The 27,973-nt window shown below is 36.4% G+C and overlaps 1 protein-coding gene across 4 annotated transcripts in view; it reads right to left on the reverse strand.

Annotated features, from left to right (window-relative positions):
- The window catches only part of KLHL4 (kelch like family member 4), a 94,039-nt gene that overhangs the window by 27,518 nt on the left and 38,548 nt on the right, over positions 1-27,973 (reverse strand). The window contains exon 2 of one of the 4 annotated variants that reach the window (XM_040614511.1): positions 152-227. The exons of 1 other annotated variant lie outside the window; for it this stretch is intronic. Coding sequence is in view for 2 of the 3 variants with exons in the window: in XM_040614509.1 (XP_040470443.1) it covers positions 18,505-18,926 (422 nt within the window). In the remaining variant the exon portion in view is untranslated. Of the gene's footprint in view, positions 1-151; positions 228-18,504; positions 19,450-27,973 lie in introns of those variants that run through there. 2 more of the 4 variants (XM_040614513.1, XM_040614509.1) reach the window with 2 other exon arrangements.

Genomic DNA, 27,973 nt, shown 5'->3' on the forward strand with positions numbered 1-27,973 from the left:
CTAGCAAGGCAGTTTGTTGAAAGCTTCGTGCATTCCTTTATTGACATCTGATGTCAACAGTAGAGTTTTATGCTGGCAATTTGCTTTATGCAGGTAATTAAGAAAGGAGTTATTCCTATGCACATAGAAAGCAGTTTCTGCAATTTATTACCATGTAAAAGCATGGTAAGAACTGGTCCAGATCTTCTTTGCTTGCTTTATGGTACTCAGTGAATCGCTTTTAACTGCTGAAGACAAACATTTTAAAAATTCACTATTATGTAAATGCCTATCCAAGAGTCACCATCTATGGGATTTTGTTCCTGAGTTTTGGGGCCCCGTTTTGAAAATTGCTCAGCAACGTATTGCAGACCTATTCACATATTTCAGGAGACATTAAAATTAGGAGTCAACTGGCCTCCACTTCTCTTAAGTCAGAGTGATAGGTTGGGAAAGACCATGGAGCAAGTCTTATCAGCCTCCGTGGCTTTGCATGCAGCGCCCACTCTGTCTGGCCAGAAGGAATCGAGGCAGCAGTGCAGCTCCACGGGGAGTAAAATCCACAGCTCTGAGGGAGATGCCCAAAGTGCAGTATCCATAGGCTGAACAAAGAGGTTTCTAGACAGCCAGTTTAAATTGTTGAATTCAATACAGGGACAATAAAAGGGACAAACACCAGCCAATCTTTCTTCTGATATTTGGTGGTCGTTGGATTACGCAGTACAACTAAGGACTTCATCACAGTGACCTGTCAGTGTCAAGATTTGTAATACAGTAGGTGTTTTCCATTTAAGTAATGATTCTCTTCCTGATCCAGAGTAATGTGAATATGAAACTTTACTGTAAACATTATAATGGTATGACTTAAGAACACTTATTTCCACAGCCTGAGATATTTTCTTAAATACTGGAGCTCTAGTAGTATCTAATCATTCTGGAGACCACACTGCCTGTACATCCATGATTACTATTTTATATAACTATTTATATAACTATACAACTATTTATATAACTATATGTATTTTTATATATAGTTATATATACTATTTATATAACTATACAACTATTTTATTATAATAGTTATATGTCTATATTCAGCCATGAAGTGAGTGTCCCAGACAAATCATTTAAATGAATGCCATTTTAAATTACCAGTCAAAACATCATCCTCCAGGAAAATTAAGACTATATTCATTTACGTTATGTAATAGAGAATAATAACGAAGTTAAACATTTCAGGTAAAAAGATAGGAGTATGTATGCTACCATCTTAAAATTAACCTTTGTTCTGATAATGCCAAACATAGTGGGTGCTGCTTATCTCAAATATCCATGTGCCTTTTTTCTCAAATCATAAACTTATTTGAGTTCATTTTTTATTCTTTGTTTGCAGGTATATAATAGCTACCATCTTACTATTCATACATAGAAAGTTTTAAAGTAGATACTTTGAGATTACAAGTAACTATTGAAAATTAATCTAGAATTAATCAATCTAAAGTCTACCTGCCATTTGTTTATAACTACCTTTATAACTACACAAGGTTAAACAGATGCCTTATCAGAATAACGAAATTAGAGAAACTGAATTACAAAAATTGAATATTGCTCTGTAACTATGGTTCATCAGTAATAAAATCAATTTTCATACACTGATAGCAATAGCTGTTTTTAAACTAACTTTAAAAGTTTGATTAGAAAATACTAGGTTACATGCTGATGTAGGAAGCAGCAAATTCATAGAAAACAAAGACATTACCCATGATGTTGTTTATATCAGTGATGATTAGGGCCTCTGGTTATTATTTAGTATACAACAAAAAGGCTATCCTTTCCTCTGAACCAACACACTTAACCATTAACACACTGATTCAACCATTTCCTGCAGAAGAAGGAAGTATTTCCCTGCATGGTAATATTGTATGTCTGCCACAGTGAATATTGCTATATAACTTATTTTTAAACAAAACCATATTTTAATTAACATCCATTTTTTGTAAGACAAACAAGAAAATCAATACTAAGTCATTATACATTGAAATTTACCATGCAAGATGTGCCATAATGTAGACCATGAGGAATACTTCATTGTTTTTATGAACACAGGCTCCAACAGTACAAGAAGCAATCTGCAGTTGTCACAGCAACGCATGATTTCTAATCTAACATTCATATTATATGATTATGTTGGAGGGAAATTGAAAGTCATGAAGGAGAAATGCAACAAGGCTGACTAATTCTTGCTCAACTTTCTTGTAGCTAGGGATAATATTGTTAGATATTTTAATAGCATCGTTCTAAAGAACAAAAAACGGTGTGACCAGAAGGCATGACATAGCACTATCTCAAGCTGTCAGAATGTACAAAATGAAAAGTAATGACTAAATGCTGGACATGAGCTTGTGGCATTTTTATTTAGAGGACATAGAAAACAAAATACAAGCCAATGGAAAAAATAAATCCAAGCATTACTATTGCCAGATTAAATTAAATAAATCCATGTTTCTTCATTAAGCACCTTTCAGAAAGACTCCTGTTGGGAGAGATTGTAGGGAAGGCAACCTGCTTTATGCTGTCCCCTTTCACTGTGGTTGGCAAAGAGAGAACAAAGGGGAGCTTGGGAGGTACAAGAATAAGAAAAATGTAAATGTAAAGTGGTTCCATCTCTAGTGAACAGAATTTTGAAAAGCCAGAGTGTAACAGTCTCAATAGCAACTACCCTTGCCCCTATCATTCTGAGCCTTGCAGCTAATTGTATATGGATACTGCTGTGAGGTTTTTTGTAAGACACCTTGCTTTATGAAAACACAAACCACTACCACAGCATCTTCTTTTTTCTACTTCACGAAATGCAAAGGGACTCCATTCTTTTGTTTTCTGGGACCATTTCCTTTTTTGCATCTTTGCCTTTCTACTTTTATCTGTTTAGAATCTAACTAAGCAATAACAAGATTATGTTTCACTTAAATGGAAAAAATATGATAATCCCCACTTCAGCTGAAGGCACCACTTTACATTTCATTTCACTGTACATGACACTTCCCCAGTCATGTAAGATTCTACAAGTTTGTTCCTAAACATCTCCTCACCTGACTCAGCTGATCTACTAGATACCTCATTCAAGGCTAAACACTGCTGCAATGGAAAAAAAGGTGTGATTTGTAACCTATTTAGCCAGTGTGCCCCATCATAATTACAGATTTCTTAGAAAAGAGTGAGAGAGAATGTGTATAAAGGTATGGTCAGCCTGACAGACAGGAAGCACATTTGAGAGGTAGACTGAAGTTTTCTATTCCGTAAGGTTTTGTTAGCTACATAATTTCACCTGTGGTCAATTCCTCCCTTGTCTTGACTGTGTAATTATACCCTGAGAGGGTTTCCCTCTGTAATAGCCAAATATTTCTGTGTGTTCATAGGTACAGATATCCTGATACCAAATTATTCTCAGCTAGTTGTTACCTTCTGGTTTTCTGTGTACAGAATACATGACTCAAATCTAGGTCTAGTACAATATTAAAACAACTTAGCCTGCTGTATTCATACCTGGCTCAATCGAGTGGATATTCTTTCAAGTCAGTATAATAAAACCAACGTACACTGAATACCTTTCCATATATAGTGGAAGGAATCGTTAATGTTATAAATTATGTACACTATTGAGCTTTATCTCTTGCTTTTATCCTTGGTTACTGACTTTCACTTTTTTAATATCTGAGAAATAGCTTAGTATTCATTATTATATGAATTTTTGCTAATTTCAGGAACTAATGTCCACTGAACATCTAGTATGCTTGCTGAGAAGAGCAGAGGTTTGAGACAGCAACTTGCAATAATTGCTTATTAAGGAAACCTCTATTCATGAGTCCATAGCGTCTTTGTAAAATAGGAGAATTGCCTTTACAACCTTAATAGTAGGCTTTTGGGTTTACTTTTATTTGACAGTACCAAGTGTATTTAACACTATTTCTGACAACATCTTAAGAAAACTTGTACTCTTGATGCCATTGGTTACTTGGCATTTGTTCTGGCAGATAACAGTGATAACTGCTCCAACAAGCCAGGGTCTGTGTCAGTGTCAGCTCACTGTAACTGAATTGGAATAAAACCATGAAATCTAAATAAAAGCAGTATATGAAATCAAAAGAAAAATAAAGAAAGGTTGAAAAGTACAAGTGGAACTGATACAAACTGCAGAAAATATTGCTTACAGTAGTATTATGACAGATTTTTTCCTGGAGTGCCTGTACTCTTCATTATTCTAGGTTGGAGGGAGGCAAAATTGCATTATAATGTGAGCTTACAAAATTTAAAAGATCAATTTTATCACATTTATTCAATAAAATTTGTATTACAGCTTTTGCTGAGGTTGTAATACAGCAATAACTATATGAAGAATGCAATAGCATGCTACCATAACTAATCTTGATAGAAAACCCAAATATTTCCTTAGATTTGTTTTATGCCTCCTGAAGAAGGAACTGATTATTTAGATTGTTTGTAACCTGCATTGTTTCAGTGAAAACATGCTACAAGATATGCCTTCAAACTATTCACCAAGTCATGTAGTCTCAGTCCGTAGAGGTTTTCAAGCCCTGATAGGATAAAGCCCAGAGCAACCTGGGCTGACCTCACAGCTGACCCTGCTTTGAGCAGAGACTGGGGTGGAGCCCTCCTGAGATTCCTTCTAACCCAGGTTACCCTGTGATCTTATGGTTCTGTGACTCCTGGTGATCAAAAAAACTGGAAAGAATTAATAGTATAAATAATAAGGATTTCAATTGGAGAGTAAAATGCTTTAAGTAGATTAATGTCAACCCTTATCTGTTGCCATCTAAATGTTTTAAGGTTGTCCTGAAAGCATTAATGCTCCCCTCTCTGGAATTATTTTAATGAAGCTTCTCTTTTGGTAAGTATCCCAATTTCTCACAGTTTCTTCTTATAATTAGAGAAAACTTCTATTAGTTGTTTAGTCTTTGTGCAATATCATAACATGGATTGTACTGCGTTCCTACTGACCATATTTCCACCAGCAAGAAGATCAAATGAGAGTTAATCAAATGTTTTAAATGTAGGTCAGCCTTTCCTGCTCAAATTCTGCTAGACATTGCCTGCTAAACACCCCTTTACTGAATACAATTGATGTTCCCTCCAAATTCAATGTGAAATTTGATGTATTAAATTGCTGTGATGGAGAGACGGGACGCAGCTTGATGCAAGCAAATGTCTATTTATTGTACAGAAACACGAGTTTATATATACTTTCAGAACCTGCGCGTTTTAAACAGATTGGTTCTTGAAGCTAAGCCTTGCATACTAGGCAATCCCCGACTGGTGGTTAACTACCATCAATTAACAGCAAGGTGTTACCTTTCTTTGGTGCCATCCTTCACCCACTCCCCTATGCTGTCTCAGCATGACTCATCATGTTGTTGTGTCTATTCACACTCCTTGTCCTCCCGGGGTTAGTGACCTACAAGCTCGAGCACATTCCCCTCAGCTAACTGATTGCTACGCATGGTCCTAATTTCCAGCCGGCTCCTGCATTAAATTGAACAGGCAAAGCTAAAACTGTGTTTATTTTGCTTCTGAGTCAGGACCCTTACTTGCTTGGGTCTTACCTTTATATCTTGCTGCAAGTGTACAGACCATCTTAACATATTGGAAGTCTTTCCTCCAAGTAATCTACATTAGAAATTGGTCTTGCATTTGAAAGAGTGTGTTTGGGGTATAGAAAACCAGGAATACATCAGTAACAGTTTATACAATTAAAAAGTAACAGATGAAAAGTTTAGGAGCCTAGAAATTAGAAATTTTATATTTTGGCTATGGTATTCTCCAAGATTGTTTTAAAATATGGTTATGATTGAAAGCTACTTATTAGAAAAGGTAAAAATTTGTGGGTTTGAACTTCAATTGATTCATGAAATATCACAGCAGTAGCCAGTAAAAGTGAAATAACAGCCTCTTCACTTCATGGCTTGGCTTATGAGGAACAATAAAGGAAGTTCTAGAAACTGTAGAGACTTAAAACAACTTGTGAAAAGTCAAAGATGACGTATCAATCTGATGTATTGTTAAAAATATATAAGGAAATAATTCCAGATGAAGAATAAAAGCTTTAGTGGCATGCTAGTAAATGTGTCAGAGCTTTACTGTTCCATTGAACAAGCCAAACTTTCCTTCCAGTCCTGACTTTGTTCTTTTACTAATTGTGTTAAGTTCAGGTTCAAATTCATTATAACACTAAGAGAAGAAGTATAAGGAAGCTTTAAACAGCTAACTAGTAATTGAGCTACATATTGAATGAGGGAGTAAAAGGCACAGATGAGCTCTACTGCTTTGTGGCATCCCATGGGAGCTTCATGCTGAGCAACTTCATTGGTATCTTGTAACACAAAGCCACTCTATATTTCTTTCATAGACAAATTTGGGATCCTTTAAGTGAATGAAAAAAAACAAAAAAACAAAACAAACAAAAAAAAAAAGAGACAAAAAATTAGTCCTGACTTACAATCTTGTTCGTTTTGGTGCTTTTCTCACTGCTTCATTGTGTTCTGAGTGAACAGTCTGGCTGCTGCACGATCACCAGGCTGGAACTTCCCAGGCAGCTGTCTTACACTGCTTGTAAATCCACTATGACAAGCTATATCAGGAGATGGAGTTGGCTGCACTGCTGGATGATTTTACTAGGTCAAGCATCTCAGACAGAAAGATCAAAAGTCCATCCTAAGCCACTGTACTAGCATGCAGAAGTGGGCTTTGGGGAAGTATAAGTAATGGTGTAGGAGGGAATTTCTGGCTTTACATGTAGTTTTCTGTAAACTGACTGACCAGTGGAAAGACTGGAGGCAGTCTTCTGTGAATGTCCTGAGACCATCACAAAAATCATGATGTAGAACAAGCATTTTAATCTTTAAATGTTTTTTACAAAGTATTGTTCTAAAAGATATTTATGTATGTTTGGTTTAAAACTCTTGATATAATCATAGTTCAGTGTTTACATATGTTTTGAATTACACTTCATGACCCAGAAAAGAAGCACACAATTCTCCAGTGTACTGGACAAAATAGGGAACTTTCCACAGAAAGCTGTGGCTGTGACATCCGAAGTAATTGAAGGATTTCATTACTCCAGTTAAAGCACTCTGTAGCAAGAATCATTTTCTGCCTCTTTACTACCTAGCCTAAACTAAACTTTGGTACTGCTAAGATCCTACAGATCTCTGACCCACTATCTCTTTCTTTCTCTTACATTACCCTCTGGTATGTAAGTAACAGTATGGTTCACAAATAGGGAACACTGGCCAGTTTGGGTACTACAGTTGTTAAAGTTTGGTCAGATCAATATATATCCATTATGAACATAATTTCAAACTGTAGAACACAATATTTTTTTGTTCACAGTCTATCTTTATTCTCTTCTTTATCAGCAAGTATTTTTTGGTGTATTGAATAAATGAAAGTCAAGAACCTTTAGTAGCACATCCATAGATGGGCTTAATTTTTACTTTCTGAAAAGTATTTTCTTGTAAATCCATTTTCTGTTTTTTTAATAATTTTATTTTATTGAGGGGTTTAAACTACAAGTAATTGTTTAATTGCAAGTAAAACTTCAAGACTTTAGAAGTTTAGTACTCAAAATACTGGTTCCTGGCATACCGTATGGTCCAACAATAAAACTCTGAAAAGCTGCTTCCTGAGCTTGCAGCATGATCCTGAGACCGGTTATATACCTGTTATGTGATTGCACGTACACATGTCCCCAAGATGTGATTCTGCAAGTATGTGCAGTTCTGTCCTGTGCCGGGCTTACGATTCACACAGTGGAATTCCTGAATTGTTTCAGTGCAGTTGAGGTACCTTGCCTGGACAGACAGTGAGAATGCACTCTCTTTGTAGTGGGGTCCAACACTGGATAGTGGTATACAGTAATTACATGCCATTCCCCAAACTATAAGCAAGATCTCTAAAACTGAGAGACTGAAATAATGCAAAATTTGAAAAAGTAATTATTTTTCAATAACTCAAGTCCTGTGTTTTCTAAGTTAGTTGAGATGTTGCTCTTTGAAAAAGAGAAGAAAAGGCAGCGCACATTTTCATGCTCTGGGTCCAGCCCCCTGCCTGCTCAGCAGAGGCAGGCGTGTCTCTAGCTGTGGCAGAGGGCAGCTGCCTTCCAGGCTCTCGCCTGCCTGGGCACTGACGAGATACAGGGGCAATGCAGAGGATGCTGTGGCGCTAAAGCCTGCGTGGAGCAGGTTATATGATATGATTTGGCAAGTCGCATCTGCCCCAGGGTCAAATGGTTGGCCAGAAGTAGTGTCACCAGAGCTGGTCGTCTTGTATTTTCACTACGTATATGGCAAAGGCAAATAGATGGCTGTCTAAAATGGGAACTTAAATACATCAAAATCTATGGTTTTAGTGTTTTAACAAATATCCTCAGTCTGGCAACAGAGATTTTTTAATTGCAAAGCTTTTATCACCGTGGTCATGGCAGAAACGAAAAGAACTAACTTCCACCAAAGACGTACAACGTGCCTAAGAAAAATGGCACAGACGTGTTTGTCTGCATGTGTGTGTATGTGCTTCTCTATTCCCTCACAGTCTGAAGCATTCTGAAATGGTATGACATGGAGACGCAGAGCTTTCCTGAGCATCTGTGCTAAATGAACACTGTAAAAGAGGTTTCCCTAGCAACACAAACCATATGTAATAGCTTAAAATAGCTTTTCTCCAACTCCTAGGATTTCTTAGTGGTTTGCTCACAATTTCCATTTAAATCTAGGTATATTTGCCCAGTTCAGAAAGGTTCTTCATTTTCTCAACTTCTATTAAAATGAACAGGCTTTGAAAATGCTCATTTCTTGCAAGAATGCCTCCCTTCCTCTTGACTTCTAATTTATCAGGTAAACTGAAGCATAGCCAATCGTGACAGTGGCTGTCCACTTTATCAAATGAATTCCCTTTGTTTGGTGTACAAAATATTGTACTGTAAGTATATTGGTGGTCTCTACTGCTTATTGTAATGGGAAACTTCTAGTTAAAGCAGTAGACTTTGATTTTTGTGATATTATTATAATGAGAAGATAAACCATGCAACTATATAGTATAATGCATCAATCATAATGTACTTGTATTCCACTTTGCATTTTAATAGCCATTTGCAGGCAAATTCTGATACTTGAAAACACTCATCGGTTCTTACTGTGGCCTTAGGAAAATAGGTACCAAATGTTATCTTAACCAGGAATAAACTGTGACAAGAGGCTAAGTAATTTCTCTGAGTTTATATAAGAAGCAAGCAACAAATTGAAGACATAACCCATGGGTATTGATTTCCAGATCCTAATACAACTAGTCATAAAGTCATACATTTAAAAAGTTAGAAGCGGGCTGACAGGTCTTGAAATTGATTACATCAAATGTTAGTAGACAGGTAAGATATCTAGAATCTTGTCCAAAAAATTTCAAAATATGTATAGCAAACCTGAAGAATAAACTAGGTATCACACATTGCTTTCCTTTCCAATAAATATATTTGTTTAGCCTAAATGGGTTTTAGTTGAGAAAACTACAAAGCAAACTTTTATTCCTCTTCATGTATCCATATATATATACATTCATAAATAAGGCAGCCTCATCCAACTGTAGCACACAGCATGAGAGTACAGCACCTATTTCCTGATAAAACATTTCTAGACTGTAGTCATTTAGATACCATATCATATATTTCAACCTCAAATGTAGTAATGGCTACAAGGTAGGGTCCTTTAAATACTTCTAGTTATCCTTCTTGTGACCTGTGAGCAGCAGACTTCTCGTGAAGTATCCTGACTTATCGGATCGAATGGAAACAGTTACTAGAATGAAGGGAAAGATGTTTTACGCTAATAATTATTGAATGGGTAGACTTGTTGCAAAGAGCCAGGCTCTAAGGTCTTGTTCTATCTGTTTTAATTAGCTTTGAGTTGAGTTTTGACTATTAAGCATTTGCTTGGAAAAGGAGGGGCGGGGGTGGACTGGGAGAAGATTTGCTGTCAGCTGTGTGGGAAGCTCTCGTGCCAGGGTAGCTGACGACAGTCACTGAGGTAGAGTCTGATTTCACAGAGGAAATTTTCTTTTAGCTTTGGTTTAGAGATTATGTTTTAAGTCTATGTCCTATACTTACCTTAAGCTCTTTCTGTGAATCCCAACAGTACTTCAGCTTCATTTTGGTGTTCATTTAGCCTGCATGCCTATAGGTCTGCCATACCCAAGCTATATTCTTATACTTATCATTGGATGTAATCATTCTCTAAATATAGTAACATTTTATTCTAGCAGAATGAAAGGAGCTAAATTAAATTTGTATATATTGGGCTACCTTAGCTGTTTGACTATAACAAACAAATCGCATTACTTCTTCAAAAGTGAAAGATTTTAGTAATATTCTTCATTACGCTATTTCAAATAGTTCAAAGCAAACAATTCAGCCACAAAACAGCAATGAAAATAAATGGTACATTTCTTAGAGAATACTGTCTAGCTATAACTTTCAAGTCAAGCAAACTCTCTCTCCCCTTCCCAAGAATGCTTCAACAATCGTACAATTCCCTGTTGATCGTACAATTGCATAAGCTCAGTATGGCTGTAAAAACTGCTCTGCGTCAGTTGCATGTGTTTAATCATCTCCTTAACTTTTTCTGGGGACATTAAGAAGTGATTTTAAGAACAGTAATAACTCTTTAAAAAGTAATTTAACAGCTGTCTTTGCTAAGAGCAAGCTGTATGGAGTGGAAATGAGAAGATAATTGAATCATAAAGAAATTGTTTTGAAATGAATAGAATTGTCCTAGTTTCTTGAATTACTATTAAATGACATTTTTTTCCTTTGCCAGTAATAATTCATCTTTGAAAGCTATACATGTCAAATGTAGGCCTGTGAAATATTATGTGGTTTTAGTAAATCATATTATTTCTCATTATAGCCTTTATGGTGGGGGGTGGGTGGACAGGGTTATACTTGGTGGGGTGTGGGTGGACAGGGTTATACTTGGACATCCAGAGGTCCTTTTCAGCTTAAATTATTCTGTGATTCTATTTATGTAGCTATGAAAAAAATGTTATGCATAAATAGCCACTCCTTCCACAGGCTAAATATAAAATTATTTTCAAAATACAAACCTACTTCATTTTTTAATAACTGTTTCAACCAATTTTAATTTCACATGCTATATGCTTTTTCAGGTTCCTCATAAGATGTCTTAATGGAAAAAGTAGGAATAAAATCTGCTGATGATGCCTTTGAGACATATTGACTTTAATTCCTGTACCAAGAGCTCTTGTGTGAGGCAACAGCATTTGTTTAGTCAGGATGACTTCTTTGGTCACTGCTCATTACATTCACACATGGCCTAAAAAAGTCGTATCCCTCCTTGTGAATTATCTACTTCTGGGAATAGGCAATTCTCCTTAGATTTTAATCCTGCATTAGATGCCACTTACTATAACTTCACAAGTTTTCTAGACTTAGCAAACATGAGATACCAAAGGAAAATTTTCTTGGTTACTCTCACCTATCATTTTCCATACAGTCATGAGTGAATTGCTGTAAAATGCTATTAAAATTCGGTTTAACGTCACTAATTATCTCATGTGCTACATGTGCCTTTGCTCAGTTCGTAAGTACAACTAATCTCTGGTAGCAGATGCAGCATCTCAGGGATGGCAATGGGGTGCTCCCCAGCCATCGCTGCCTAGAACATCGCCCTCAATCCCCTGCTGCAAACTGCGCTTCCACTGCACTAAAGCATTGAAAGGCCACATGAGCTTTCAAGCATCACTTCTGAGAGGAGATCAGCTACAGTATCTTAATAAGCCATTTCAAATGTCTCCAGCTTCAAATCCATATTTTGACCTTTAGTTAAAGGTCATCTTTAGAAGACAATTGGTTTTTGCTTGTCCCTGAGGTAGCAGTGAAGCATTTTGGTTATCCACAGCAGACTGGCATAAAATCATCTTTTTAAAATACACTACTGAAGTATATATTGTTGTAAGTATTAAAGAAACCGTAAAATTCTCTACCAGACAGAAACATAATTTCTTTTCCTAGCTCTAACTTCTTGCAAAATTCTCAGTGTAAAAGTAATACTATTTTTGAACACTTAGAAATGAAAAAGAATACAAAGAGTTAGCAAGAATTTGTCAAGAATAGGATGTCAAAACAAATTTCAGTCCTTCATTGAAAGGTTGCAGTAGGTATTATGGAGAACAGAAAAGAAGTAGTTGGCATTTGAATCTTGGACGTGAGAATATTTTTTGTTACAGTCTCATATCAGATAGTACTAAGTTCAACCTGAACTACTGTTTGAAGTAAACCATTATGAAATGGGTGCAAAGCTGGTTTGATACCATTTAAAGGAATTATCGGTCGTTCACTGATAAATAGGAAGCTAAATCAAACTGGGTTCCTAAGGAACTTTGCACTGAAATTTCCACTATGACTTTTCATAAATTTTCTGAAGTATTTGAAGAGAGGAGGAAATAAAGAAAAAGCTTTGCTAGGAACTTTATTACAATTAAAAGATCAGGCTGATCCGAGAAGAGCTGCAGTTATATTGGAGCATAGGATCAAAACTGAATATTAAATCAGTAAATTGGAGACATTATCTGTTAAACATAAGATGGAATTTATTTGTGCAAAGTACTATATTTAGGAACAAATGACTGGAAAAATGTACAGATGGTTAGGGAACAGGTCCTTGGTACAGGGTCAGGAGATTCACATGAATCACAAGCTGGGCATTGAGCAGCAGCACCATGTTGTTGAAAAAAAAAGAACACCGAGCAGGATAGTCCAGCATATTTTTAGTCAGAATGATATGTAAGTAATCCTGCCCTCTACACTAGAATTGTCAGACTTTAACCAGAACATACTCAGATCTGACCACAGTACTGCAAGTACGGACAGACATGCTGGAGAAAGTCAGGAGAGCAATGAAAATTAGTTGTCTAGCATTGGACTTCTGAAAAAAAGACTGCAAGAATTGCATCTTTTAGACTTACAGAAGTTTTCAAATATAAATGAGTGCTGTAAAGAAGAATAGTGAGGGAATAAGAAGAATAAGGGGAGTAATATGCTATCTATATCCATAGGGGAAAGATCAAGGAAATAATGAGTTTAAATTGTGCTACAGGTAACCAAGGAAGCACCTAAATACAGTTGATCCAACTTTGTCAAAGAAGGACTGGCATGCCGTATGACTTGATGTCCAGTGTTCTTTATTATGTTTGTAAACCTTTTATTTGTTAATGTTAAGATTTTTTAAAGCTTTTTTTCAAAATGTTGGAGGTTTAGTGAAAATTAAACTGGAACAGTTCTGTTTTCATTTAAAAATAAAGGCTGATGCTATGTGACATTAGGAATAATAATTTCTGAACGTTTACCTTAGGCATCAGAGATGGTGCATTAAACTGAATTCTTACTCATGAGGGGAAAATAGTGTCACAATGTACCACTCTGAAAGCAGTGCTTCATCATGTTCTCTGCAAAGGATACAGCGTAGCCCTTCCATTTACTGAATGCATTGTCAGTCATTCTCATGAATCAGTGGTAGGATTCTGCTTATTTGGATACCCAGAACTGTACCCTTAATGCAAAAAACGCTCTCCGACTGGTTTGACCAGTGATTTCATAGAGTAATTTATATCCTTTATTTTCACCAGAAAGTTTATCACATTTTCTTCTTGGAAATGATCTTTTGTTTTGAAAAATTAAGCAGACATCACTTCAGTGAGTATCTGTTGCAAACTTCAGAGGATGTGATGAATGTAATGGCTGTCCTCAAAAAGTGCTAAGCAGAAGGAAACATGACAGCATGTGTCCTTGATCTGTGCCACATTAGCCAACCAAAAAAATGGCATCATATGTGCAAGAAATTGGGGTCAGGCACCGCACACTGATTTATTCATTTCCACCTGTTTCATATCTCCTGGGATACTGCAACCATTAAAGGGGTATTTTTTTCCTTGTGGTACCTGTATTTCACACTGGAATGTGAACCAAGGCTGTTATGTGCTACCAGAAATAAAAACAGAATTCCAGGAAAACCCCTCATATAGGAGGTAATATCTGAAATAGTTATGTATATGTATATGCGTATATATTTATGTCAGAGACAGTAAGGGAAATGGTCTGTCAGCTATTTCCATATGGCTGACAAAAAAAAAAAAAAGAAAAAAAAAGAAAAGATAATCAGAAGAGTTTTCTTGTCTTAAGATGAACTAGCAAAATAACTGAACATCATAAACTGTTGCTACAGAAAATTCATTGCCTCAGTTAGGAGGATAATCCTCACAGATATGTTTCCATGTACATCAGTACCAACTGTTTGAATTATGACATCAAAAGATTCTATTAAAATTAATTAGAAGTGTATTTTTTCTCATATGGGAAATTAGAAAGCACATATCTTTAGCAAAACTAAGGTTTGTCAGCCAAACTAGAGTTTGTCAGCAATTTTTCAGCCATATAATTAAAACAATGCGTAAGAGAAAAATGATAAATGGAGCTACATTCAACATTGAAATATAACTGCCTTTGGTCAACGAGGAAAAGAGGTACATGCATATTTTACCAGCACACATGGTCTTCAATAGTATACTTATAGAATCATAACATATCTCCTAATAAACATGCATAAATTGATCTGGAAATATAGCATAATGTTAATAAATACTAGGCATAGGGCTCGTATTGAAAGGTCAATACAGTCATGCCCGTGAGTCTAAATGTTATCAAGGGAAGTCATCAAGGTAATTCAAGATCATAGATCCTTCTTATTAGGAGGTACCTGTGCTTTTTCTGTTTGTGTGTGCACAAGTGTGTGTTCACACGTTGCACACAAGAGCAAAGCTTTTTGTCAACTGCCAAACAAAATCTAGCAAATCTCCAAGGTTTTGCTGATGTCTCTGGACCATTGCCAGATCACTTTCTTTGAAGGAAATGGAACTGCTTCAAGGTCTGCCTGATGGAGGACCCTGAACCTCAAAAGATTCCAGACAGTTAGAGGAGATCATAGGCTATCATCAGATAGCTAAAGTCTGCAAAAATACACAACCATGCCTTCTGAACCAGAAGCAATTCACAGTTTATTTACCAAGCATTGTCTTGGAACTCATTTAAGCTCCTACTTACTTTAAGCCAAACCTAAAATCTTTGAAGGCTTTTGCTCTTCATTTGCTTGGCACACTGATTTAGATTTCTGACATTCCCAGTAATGCCATAATATTATATAGTGGGAAATAGAATGTACAAATAAACAAAATCACTTGGTATTTATGCAGGTTTTAGCTATTTTCTCTGTTTTTCACCTCTAAAAAGGTCCCAGTCCTCGTTCAAGGAGGATGGTCAGAATCAGACTAAGTCAGTGAAACATGTGTCGTCCACTGCTCAGCCTTTTTCAAAACTATGGACGCAGCTTCTATAAGCATTTTATAACAGGTCAAGGCCCGTCATTTTAGATGCTTCTAGAAGACTGTTTGGTACCTATTGAGTATGTTCCCTTAGCCACACTGGATGAGACAGTCCCCAGGCACGGTGGGAGGCTTGACTTAACCTTGTGCCAATAAGCAATGTATTTGTCTGTTTTGCACGTAGCAGTTATGTTTGGCCACATCTTAACTGGCTACTGTTACTACAAAACTAATGAGTGTTGGTCATTTAAGCCTTTGTTTACTTTGTCATGTGTTACAGGACATCATTCAGGAGCAAACTTGTAGGCCAGAAGGGTTCCTTTAGGTCGTGCACTATTTAGAGTACAGGAGTACCAAACAAGATTGAAGGAAGCAGAAACAAGTGTATTGATGGTAGTATATTCAGAATGGAACTGTTGTTTGGAACTTTCTTGTTTACCTTCCTCCTCAATGAACAAGCCTTATTTCATCAAACCCCAGGGTGCTCTGTGTGTATCACTGAAAGCGTTAAGTCCTGAGGTTTCTAGAAAAAGACATCTCAAGTTTTTTTGAGAAAACTAATATTGTTTTCACGTTTCTAAAGTTTTTTTGTAGGAAGCAATAAGGTGCTAGTAGGAATTGCTTTCATAGTCTGCTCAAGACTCTATTCTACCCTCTTCCACTATTTCCAGTGTCCAAGGGACAGGTAGCAGTGGCCTGCTTTAGAGCCCAGCTGCAAGCGGGACCTCTACAGGCACAGATGCACTCACTGGATTAGGGGCAACACTCTGAAGGTGTCATTTCTTTTACAGAATAAAAGGTTCATTTGTATGAGATTCTTTGGTGTCCCCAGGTAAGACTGTGAATGAGCATATGGCTGCAATAATTGTATAGTTTGTTATGCAGCGGCTGTAATGGTGTAAGAAAGTGGACTCTGGGGATGTTGCAAATGCCTGATTTTCAGGTGTGTTAATTACTAGCAGATCCCATTGATTACAATTGATTGTGAATATTTAGAACTACCAAACAAAAATGAGGCCCAAAATGACTTTAAAAGATTATTTGAAATGTTTAAGATTAGATATTCTGAAGACATGAAAATACATCCAGCAACTAGCTATAGATAGATATTGATATAAGGCTGCTTCTCTTTATTTCTTCTTCTCAATATTTCGTTTCTACTCAGTCAATTAGCATATTAATTTGTGTGGCCTGTGCTGGATGCTATAGGGCAAGAGAACAGTGATTTCCTTAATTATTTCTGTTGGTACATATTTAAGAAAATGGAGATATGTGAAGGTGTCTTTAAAAATTTATTTTATTTTATTGAAATAAAATCTTGATTATAGAGAAACTAATAGTCATAAATCATTTTCTAAACAATTTCTAAGAAATTCAGCCTTTTAAGGCATTAAGATAGGTTTTAACCTACAACATGCATAAAAAGCCTTTACTGATAACTTTACAGAAAATGCATTTATTTGAATACAATATTTTATAAAATATATGCATTTCCATTTATAAGATATGCGCATACGCAAAACTTTTCTAGAAGCTGTACATTTAAACAGCTCATGAGTAGAACTTAAATCTGAATGAATTTGAAGGCACTAAACATCATGAGGTCTTAGCAGAAAGTTTATATGTAGCTGGAGAAAATGTCATATCTTATTTTAGAAGACAGTGTCTTATTACCTTCCAAACTGAATTGATTACGCTTCTTTTACCACCTTCTTCACCCGATAGAGAATCCTGTTTTGATTATTCAGTGTTCCTTGTTTTCTTCAAATGAAATGGACTTTATTTCTAAGGTGTGCCTAAAATTACTTTATCCCCCCTCCCCACCCCCCAGGAAATTTGTACTGTCATTTAAAATGTTATACTAAGAGTCTGCTTCTTACACATTACAAACCAATACACTAGTAAACATACAGAACTACCACATTCATACCTCACTGATTTTATTGTGTGATAATTTTATGCAGTACATATTGACTACTAGTACTGTTCTCAAAATTACATTTTGGAATACATCTTTCTGTTTAGCCTGCAGATGTCCCCTACACCAGATGTATAACTTGAAGAATAATAACTGCTAAAAATACACAAACTGTCAGCTTTAGTTTTACTGGGAGAAACTATAACTTCAAGTAAGATAGATTTGTGTTTAAATACAATGTGAGAAACCTAAATTATTCCCAAAGACTAATGGCAATCTCAACAAATGGTGCAAATAATCACATTATAAATGCATAATTTGAGTCCAAGGTGGGGTAAAGGTAAGGCAAAATTGTTGCTGTATGAACTAATAACACTGAAATCAGTCTTAAGAAAAAAAACAACAACAAAACACACAAACAAAACCCCATAACAAAAGTAAAAAGCTTACTTGGTCAAATAAGTGGTATTAACATTTTCTTCTGGGTATTAACACCTTAAAAATAGCTCTTTCATTGTGCTTATATCTTTAAGGTCTCATAGCTGTAATGTTTTTTTGGCTGACCTTGCAGAAAGTATTTTTCTTAGTATACTAAAGAAACTGTGAAAGTGATTCCAAACAAACCTTTTTAAAAAAGCAAGTAATGATGCTTCCTTTCCACTTAGTTCAAGGTTAATTATACTTGTCAAGAAGGCAGTAAAAATAAGCAGTGAGAAATTTGACAGCTCGATGGCAACCACACAGACTGTGCACCTCCAGCTGTTCCCATTTGTCAGAGTTGCACCCATTGATAAAGTCAGAATGAGGACAATATTTTAGAAGGCTCATTTTTTCATTGCATTTCAACATAATAAATCAAGACAAAAAAATTAATATGCTGTAAATTGTAATAGAGAAAATCTGACCAACTGACAGATTTTATTTTTATGGAATAGTTATGTATCTTAAGCAAAGATCAAAATTTCATGACAATGTTCCTGTTCATTTTTTAAATGTGAATGTGTTCCTATTCATTTGAGTGTGGGTGTGTACCTATATAAAGTGAGACTAACGCAGTCAGGAACATTGGTTAAAAAAAAAAAAAAAGAAGACAGTTTTAGTGATTAACTTGTATAGAAGTAGGGCTTTCTAAGTGCAGACTTTAAAACTCCTACCTCTCTGCAGATTCATCTGAATTTTCTTCTGTGATCATCTGCAACTCCTGTGTGTTTTTACTTGAATCTTCTTTGACACAGTTTTCCTCTGAGCTTGTTTTGGAAATATCCTCATTTGATCGAAGCTGTTCTATGAGATTTTGTTGATGCCAGGTTTGAATAGATCGGTGGTGCACTGGGGTCGGACCTGGCACGGGTGCCAGTATATTGTGGTGGACAGGACTGCTGTTTTTCTTCAGCCCATTTCTGTCCCGAGAGTGGTTCTTCAACCTGTTCTGAACCGGTGTCCCTCTGTGCTCATATCCTTCCTGCTGATGGCAGCCCCCCGTGCCTGTGGAGCCTTGCGAGGGGTGACTGAACCACCTCCAGCGGAGCCTCAGGATCTGCTTCACATCAAACTCTTTCTTTCCAGATACGGACATTTTTTTCAGGAAAGGAAAAAAAAAAAAAAAAAAAAAAAGACAAAAAAAAAAAAAGACAAAAGCCTATTCTTTTAGAAAGGAAATGGATTCTTTGTTATCTCTTGTGTTTCAACTCCTCTTCTTAAGAAAAGACAACAAAAGAACAAATACCGGTAGCTCTCTCCCTCTCTCTTCTGATTAATATACTGCAAGCTCTTCAAGCCGATGCTAAGCTGCTGCTAACTGTATAGGTGGGAATCCATACTGACAGGATGATGAGGTCAGACCTTAAACAAGTAAATCAGCTTAGCACAGGAAAGCAGCAACCATAACACTACCCAGCTGCTAGGCTTACACACTCACAGCACTATAGCACAGCTCTCTAATATATAACCGAGCCTCACATGATCCTAAGGGATCCGAAGCTGCAAGTTAAGATGCAGGAAAGCACATACAAATAAAGTGACAAGACTTTCTATCTCACGAGGTTTTCCATCAAGCCTGCTAACAAGCAATGCTGCATTTCACAGAAGATTTATAGAGAATTCTTTTACAGTTGTCTTACGGAGATTTTTGGTAACGATTCACTGTGAAACTATCCTGCAGTTCGTGTGTTTCCTTAAGCTGTTTGCATTTGTTTGTCTTGCTGTGTAAAATTCCTACAAATGGCCTCAGTGTGGTAGCACTTACCTAAAGGAAAGAGGCAGCATTAGAATACACTGTGCAGAACTGTATGTATTTTCTCACCTACAGATAAATTTCTTGATATAATTACAGGAGTATGAGAACAGAGGGAGGAAGCTCATGAAAATCAGAGATGTGCTCCCTGTACGACTGTATCTGTGGAAAACACAGTGTTTCCTGGCTAAGTGCCTGTGTAAACACCCTCTGCCATCCTGCTCTTAATTTCTCACGGATGGTGAAATGAGGGGGGGTTGGGTTTTTTTCTTTTTTTTTAGAAAACACCTTTCTTTTGGTAGTGTACACTGTAACATGTTTTCAACAAATTTAATAGATTAAATATATCCAATGCCATCCATTCATTAATAGGCAGGATCATGAGAACTGTTCGCTGTGTGTTTTGATACAATGTACACAGAATGTTTTCATGTGCAAATTGAAAATAATCAAGTGGACTGGATTATTTTTTCTTATGTTATATTCTGCACAGTTTGCTATTGATGATCTATACAGGATCATGTAAGCATTGTGCAGAAATAAAAAAGGCTGTAACACAGAGTCAGCAAAACAGGATTCACAACTATATGAGGGTACCCCTCTCCAACACATCTTACATCTCCTCTTCAGACCTTCCCATTTTAACCTCCTTTTTCTCTCTCTGTATTGTCATTTTTTCTTCTTTTTTTCCTAAACTCTACTGATGGGATGTTGAATCTTCAAATACTAAAGCCTGCTTTGCTTTTTTTTTTTTTTTTGTTTTGTTTGTTTGTTTGTTTGTTTGGCTGCATACAATGCAAACAGAGAAATAATGAAGTACAGTTTCGAAAAGAAAAAGCAAAATGAGGGGACAGGACTGAGAAATCATCCACCTTCATACTGGGCTGTCAAGCTCCTGTCCTTTTCCTGGTATTCAAGCAAATGATATGCAGTATCATGGACTGGATGTATGTGAGAGAAATTACAGGACAAGTGAAGAGCAGTAAAATAGTTGAAAGGTATTATACTATTTAGATACATAGAGGGACAGAAAAGACCATACAAAGAAAACTTATGAGAAATGGCTGTAAAAGGCAGAAAGGAAGGAGCTGAGGAAAGATATTTGACAGACCTAGCCAATGCATGTTTATTGCTATATAGAGCATTGAGGCTGAGCTATGGCAATAAAATGTACATTAGTATGTGGCTTTGATAGTAGGATAAATGTCTATGACAGACAGAACAAGAAAAACTTGGTTGCAGGTAAAGAGCCTTTTCTTACAGGAAAAAATAAAGTATTAGTGGGAGCTAAAGTACAAGCCCTAGCAAGCCTTACTGCAGTGCTTTGGCGTAATTGCTCCTGTCGCTGACCTTGGTCCTCTGCTACGGGCTACTGTTCTTGCAGCAGTTGTTGGAACCTGTGTGTGCCCTGGCTGCTTCAGTTAAAAGTCACGAGTGACATCCAGCAAGGGCTGCCTTATGCTCAGGCACCAGGCTCAGGGTCCCAGCAGCTCTGCTGCAAGAACCACCCTGCTCTGCCGCTGCCCTTCCCAGTGCTGGGATTTACACAACAGCAAAGACTGCCACACTGTCATGTATGGCCATCCCAAATCAGTGCAGCTTCCCTATAAAAGTAATATTCTGTTTAGCAGTGCTTCATTAAGATGGATTGTATTCTGTAATATTTACTTGAGAATGAAATAGAAGAAGGATTGCTGTGTTAGAATATCAGGCTGTAAGTGTTCTTAAAGGAACATATTTTTAAAAGACTTCATTTTCTGTGTTATTGGAATGGATAGAAACTAGAAAACTTGTTCAACTTCTAAGACGTTATATTAAGAAGAGGTATATAAAGGCCTGTTTGTGATTTTAATACAGGGTTTCAATTTAAGCTTGTTGAGAATATAGGCTAATAAAGAAGTTGCTCCCAAATTTCAGAAATTTGTAGGGAATGAATGAATAAATGAAAATGCTGGCCATTGACTTCTGGACATACAGTAATCTCTCTTACTCAGTGTAAGACGTTTTCACACCTAAATGATGAAGCATTTATAACAATCTGACATTTTCTGCAGAGCCAAATGTTTCAGATATTTTTTCTTGCATTACAGCTATGTAATATTTAATTTAATGTTTCCTCACTTTTCCATTTCAGTCTGCATGCCTATGGGTGTTACTCTTTTCAATGTCATAAAAGTAATAAGACCTAGTGGTATCTATATATATATTCCTCAGGATTGCCTACATGGCAGCCTGAGGTCTAATTTAAGGAGGTATATCTCTACATACCAAGTTAATAAAATAATTTATATAAAATCTTGTAAAGGTGGACAGAGAACATGGCTTCTTGCTACTATCTTAATCAGGTCATTGAGCTATCTCAGCAGCTCTGTCAGCTCCTCTTGGCAACATCTCTGATACATTTATTTTTTTTTACCATGTCCATATTTTTTTATCATGTCACAAAGCTTCTGTTGGTTTGCTTTCCTTAAATCTGTTTTGCAGAAGTCATCCTTTACTCCAAGCTATCATCAAAAGCATATTCCTTGAATTTTACTTGAACTGTGCAAACAGTATTTCTGTTTGTGAATTACTCTGTTTCCTACTAACTCAGTACAGGTTTTCACAGTGTATCTAGCTAAAATTAAAATAGTAAAACTGGACATTTGCTGAAGAGACTGCCTTGCTCAAGAAATCAGCTTGAGTCAGCACAGAGTATGTTTCAGGTAGCGCATAAGTAGATTATTTTTCACACAGCTTGTTACCATTCTAGCTAAAATTTCAATTTGCTGTACTAGGGCAGTGTAAGTGATTTGATAATCCAAAACTTCAGGCCTGAAATGATTAGAAGCAGGTGTGTGGCATAAAGCTGCACCTTGTTTATACATATATATGCCACATACCTGCTTATAATCATTTAGATCTATCTTCTGGTGGGAAAACTAAGATTCCTTGAAATTGAACACAATGTGTTTACTTCTTGACAATTCCTTTATAAATCTCTAACACGTTTTTCAGTGTATCTCTGGCTGGGTTCAAACATCTAAATGTGAAAAGATATGATTTTTCTGTTATTACCATTCCAATGTAATATGTTTGGTGTCATTTAGACAAATATCCACCATGGAGACTTCCCCCCCCCCCCCCCCCCCCCCCCCGGTTGTAAATTTCTAAAGAACAGAATTTTCTAGAGCTACAGCAAGTCTATCCAGGGCCATCAAGAAGGTCAGGCAGCTGGAACATGATGGATGAGGGAAGACTGCTAGAATATGATTTGTGCAGCCTTCTGAAGACAAAGCTCGGGGCCGCTTATTGCTGCCCTCAGGCCCCTAGTGGGAGCGCGCAGAGAAGGCAAAGCCGGGCTGTTTGAGAGGTGCTGGTGACAGGCCTAGAGGCAACAGGCATGTGTTGGTAGATGGGGAAATCTGATCAAATATAAGGAAAACTTGCTGCTCATAAGGGTGATCAAGCAGGTGGGAAGAAGCTGCCAAGAGATGCTGTGACATCTCTTTCCTCACAGAAAGTGAGATGGCAAAAGGACTTGGTGCTGTGAAACTGCTGTGACTGAACTGGCTATGAGCACGTGGTTGGACTAGATGAGCTCCAGAGGTCCCTTCCTACCTGTTATCCTCTGCCTGTGTGACATGCCAGGGAGTCTTTGAGATGTTTATCTAATGAGTAGAGCCAAGTAAAAATAATGTGGTTGTCAGTTATGAAAAAGAGATACATTTCTAGAAACCTTAACTCCTGTTTGGTAGCAAAACAGCTCGGTATCACTACCTGCAGTTGGGGAGGGTACCTAATTGCTCATCCCACGGGAGGCTTGCTGGTACTCTGAGGAAAAAAAGAAGCCTCTAGTCTCTGAAAAACCTCCATTCGATTCAATGGGTATGAGCTTTTGAGGAAGATCTTTGATCAGATTAGGAAATTGCACTAAATATGATGGTAGGCAGGCATCTAGAGGGAAATCTGGCATTATTTTAAAAGGTTTTTATAAACTTGTTGAACTACTAGATAATCTGAAAGGTCTTAATAGTAAGAGTCTAAATAGATGTTTATAATAATATTAAGATTACAAGTGTAAATACCTATACAATATTTGAATTAGTAAATGATAAAATTACTTTTGTCATAAACTACTTGTAAGAAGAAATTGAGAATTTTCTTTCCGTCATAAACCATGTTTAAAATAGGCTTCAAAAATTGCTTTTAGCTACAGCTGCTGCCCATGTTCATCTGCCAGCAAAACACTTTACAGTAAGGAGTTTTCTAATACATTTCAAAAGGTCTGGATTTTCTAGTTAATAACTTAGTAATAATTTTTGAGAATTTAAGCAAGTGGAATATATTCAGGCAGTAACATAATGTTTATTCTCCTCTCAAAAGAGACATAGCAAACGATTTCTTATTCTTTTTCTGTTTGCCCTGAGCCGTTCGTTCAGTTCATGTATGAAAAGCCTATTAGAAAAATCTCTGTTCCCACAAGCCTTGCAAGGAATAATAAAAAGGAATCATCTAACTTTCTCGTAGAATAATTCAAGAAAGATACAATTTGCAGACTCTGAAACCAGGAGTATTGCAAGGGATAGGTTACTAGCAAGTGCTAAGGAAGTAGATCCTTGCTGGATGTGAAGCAGACCAGAAAAAGCAGATTTTTTTTATTAGATAAAAGTCAAGCATAGCTTTGGACCAGAGGTCTTCAATGCCAAGCTCACTGACCCAAATAGGACAAAGCTGCTGAGTGAGACAATCAAAAAAGCAAGCTAAGCACAGAAGGTTAAGAATGGTTCCTCATATTTTTCAAGATATTTGGTGTCTACTCTGACATTACATTCTTTAGAAAGACAAGTTAATACAAGCTCATACCAATACTGTATACTCTACAGTGCTTGCATTTAGAGAAAACATCATAGTAAGATTTACATATGTACAGATTTTTGATAACTAAAGTCCTATGTAAAAAAGCTGTACGTTCCCTACCCAAACACTGTGTTCTACAGGGTCTTCATAGTTTGTGTACTCAGCCTATGTACTCGCATATGAGGCCAGATAAAAAGAAGAAGTTGAATGTTTTTATTACACTGTTTTGAAAATATTCAAGAGAATTCCCATTAGTCCATCCTTTGTAAAAGAGATGTTCCAGGAAACATCTGCATCGCACAACACCAACATTAACAGAAGTCAAAGTTAAATGGAAAATAACAAGACAAAACCCAAAACAAATAGCTATATTTAAAATCTGCAGGAGAGTTCAACTTTTTTTTAAAAGAAAACTTTGAATCCCAGCAAATGCAAATCAGCTTAAGACAATCAGTTGCTTTAGATACTTCCTACTAAAGGAGGCAGTAGGGTTGATCTACTTAAGGGAAAGTGTTGACACATTTAAATGCAATTGCTTCCTCAAATAACTGGAAACTGTACTACAGATTGCAACCCACCTACAAAGCTGTATGCCAAAACTGGAAAAAATTACAGCATTTCTACAAGATCCAAGGAAAAAGAATGTGAGAAGTAAGCCTGGTATAAATAAGTCTGATTAAGATCTTGCTAAACAGGAAGAACACTGTCACTCTCAAAATGAAACCAGAATATTAGAGTGAAATAGCAAATAGCCACTTCACAGCCAACTGGGAAGGATGTGAACAAGGACTTGAAAGTGATGATACTAGTGCAGCAAAAGTAAGCTCAAACACATGACTTTAAAAGAAACTCCTGTCACAGGTCAAGAACAAGATATAAAAAAGTGGCAAAACTATGGATAGATGCAAAGGAGTATTAAAAATATTTCATACTGATTTTTATAATATTTAGTAAAATTTGAGATGTTTTTCTTGATTTTTCTAAATGTCGTTCCCAAGAAAAGTCAATTGTAACATTATTTCATCACCTACTGGTAGAATCAGGAACAAAAATACAACACTGTAAGATGGAAGAGGTAGAAGAAGTTAATAATGATTATGAACTTATTGAGAGTGTGGAAAGTAGCCTTTTACCGTATTTGTTTTTCTGCTGTATACAAGAATATCATATCAGTTGCCAAAGCTAACGAACCTTTTTAGTCCCCCAAAATATATGGTTTTTGCTGCCAGGGACTGAGGTAAATGAGAGAGAAAAGATAAATGCCAACAGATTTGAATAATGAAGAAAGGTGGCAAAGGGTTAGGGCCAGAATTTTCCAAAATAATTACTGATTCTGGATGCTTTATTTGAGAGATCTCAGAAACAGGAACATAGCATTTTCCAAAGCACTATTTAAGTGGTATTGTGTTGAACAGTTAAATATACTGTTCAGTTTAGACAATCTTTTCTAACTTTTATCTTTTCCCTGAAGGTTTACAACAGACCAGATGACCTCCAGAGGTCTCTTCCAGCCTAATCTATTCTGTGATTCTCACCCTGTCCAGCACTAAGAGGGAAAATGGTACTGTAAATGTGCTGCCAGTTTGCAGCATCCATCTTTTTAATCTGCAGGTATGTGGTACAGCTGTAACACAGCCCTTCTGCACACTTGCATCCCTTCTGCCGGAGCAGTGACTGTTCTAAATCTCTGCCAGCTGGTATGAGAGTTTGGAACGAGGTACGCTGCGGGCGGTTTTCCTCAGCTCCTTCCCTGGCTACTTAAGAAGTCTGCAGACTTTCTTGATACAGCGTGTGTATAAACTCATGGAATTTTTATGAAGAGAAATTATACAGAACTACTACTCTTACAGAAAATCTGCTCCTTATGAAAAGTAACACTTCCAGCTATCAAGAAGGATTAGCAGAACCAGCAAAAGGCAATCTGTAGTGCTGCATGTACAAATGGTGCTTTGCACACTATCATATGTAGAGTAGAAAGCTCATAGGTGCATTTTGACTTTCTAAGAGCCCATTTCTAAGAATGCATTTCTCCAGGTGGGTTAGACAAGACACTTTTGTCTTAAAATAACATTAAGTATACTCAAGATGAAAAAATCCTTACGAAATTTCCAAGGTGAAATTTGAAACTTAATACTGGTTTGCTTTTCAGGGATAAAACTACATTTCTGGGATATGTTTTGTTCTGCACATCTCAGAAACAGCTGTTTTACTGTATGACATTATAAAAATTCCTATTGCTCTGTTTTTGACTTTTACTAATAAGTATGAGCAAAACTCCGTAGTCTGCAGATACTAGCCTTAATTATTTAAGAGTATTGTTTGTCTGACTGGATAGGTCTCTGCTTCGAAGTTCTGACAGATTTTAAAATAAATTATGTTGTTAAATTAATCTTGTTGAACGAAAATATGTATGACCTAAAATTGGGAAAACTATTCAAAATGAAATATCTTCTATGCAAAATCAAAACAATTGAATACAGAACTAATCATTGTATTTGTAACAGGAAAAAAACCCAGCACCTTAAACTGGACTTCCAAAAAGAAAGAGAAGACATGCAGGGAAAATATTTCTTTACAATGACCCAACGAGTAGGGTCATTTACCAACAGAGAACACAGTATAAAAATACATTATGACAGAGATGCTGTTACAAATCAATAGGAAACTTGGATATAAACATGACATGCACTGTTTATGGCTTTAACATCAACAACATACTAATCAATCTGTCACTTCACAGACAGTCAATATAAACTATATAGATTAAAACTAATGTTTACAGTGTTACTGTATCCTAAGCAAGCTCCTAAATTAAGTAAGAGTGGGATCTTGACAATCAAGTTTTTTTGTTATTAGCGTAAAGCTGTTAAGTAACTGTGTGATACGCTATGATGTAACCATATAGCTACTGCAAATAATGTAAGGGTAATCTCTCAAGGAACTGAGAAGGTAGTAGAAGCCATCATCAGTAAGCCAAGTTCAGTTCAGGAGTGATATAGTGACATAGTTTCTCTTATTTTTGGGCAGAGGGTTCAATAAAAGTATTCTATATTATTCTAATATAATCCATTTCATAGGTGTAGTAGATAATAAATATATCACATCAAGGATTATAAATCCTTTGTCACAAAAGATTTCAAGCAAGTAGCTTTATTCATTTGAACTTCTCACTAGTTACTACCTGTTTCAGTGTAACTTCTAGCATTAGTCTACTAGTAATTGCCTACTGTAAGAACTCAGTGTCTTGAAAGTTCATCTTTTAAGCTACAGCACTTGTTTTGCACCTAATATTTCTTATTCCAAACATTACCACAAGTTTGACCTGCTTAATGCAGTTTGTGTAAGATGCCTTGTTGCCCCTGTTGACATCTAAAATAAACCAAATAAAAACAGCCCTCCCTGCTACTTAGTAGTTAATGAGAACCCATAAAAGAAATGTGTTGACATCACTAAACTCTCCATATAGCATGCCACATCTTTGTAGTGTGAGGGGACAGCAAGCTTTTGTTTTCAGCACAACTGATTATTTTATACTTAATTGTTTTTGGGAA

The sequence above is a fragment of the Falco naumanni genome, chromosome 14, assembly GCF_017639655.2.
Source record: "Falco naumanni isolate bFalNau1 chromosome 14, bFalNau1.pat, whole genome shotgun sequence".
In the NCBI taxonomy this organism is placed as follows: domain Eukaryota; kingdom Metazoa; phylum Chordata; class Aves; order Falconiformes; family Falconidae; genus Falco; species Falco naumanni.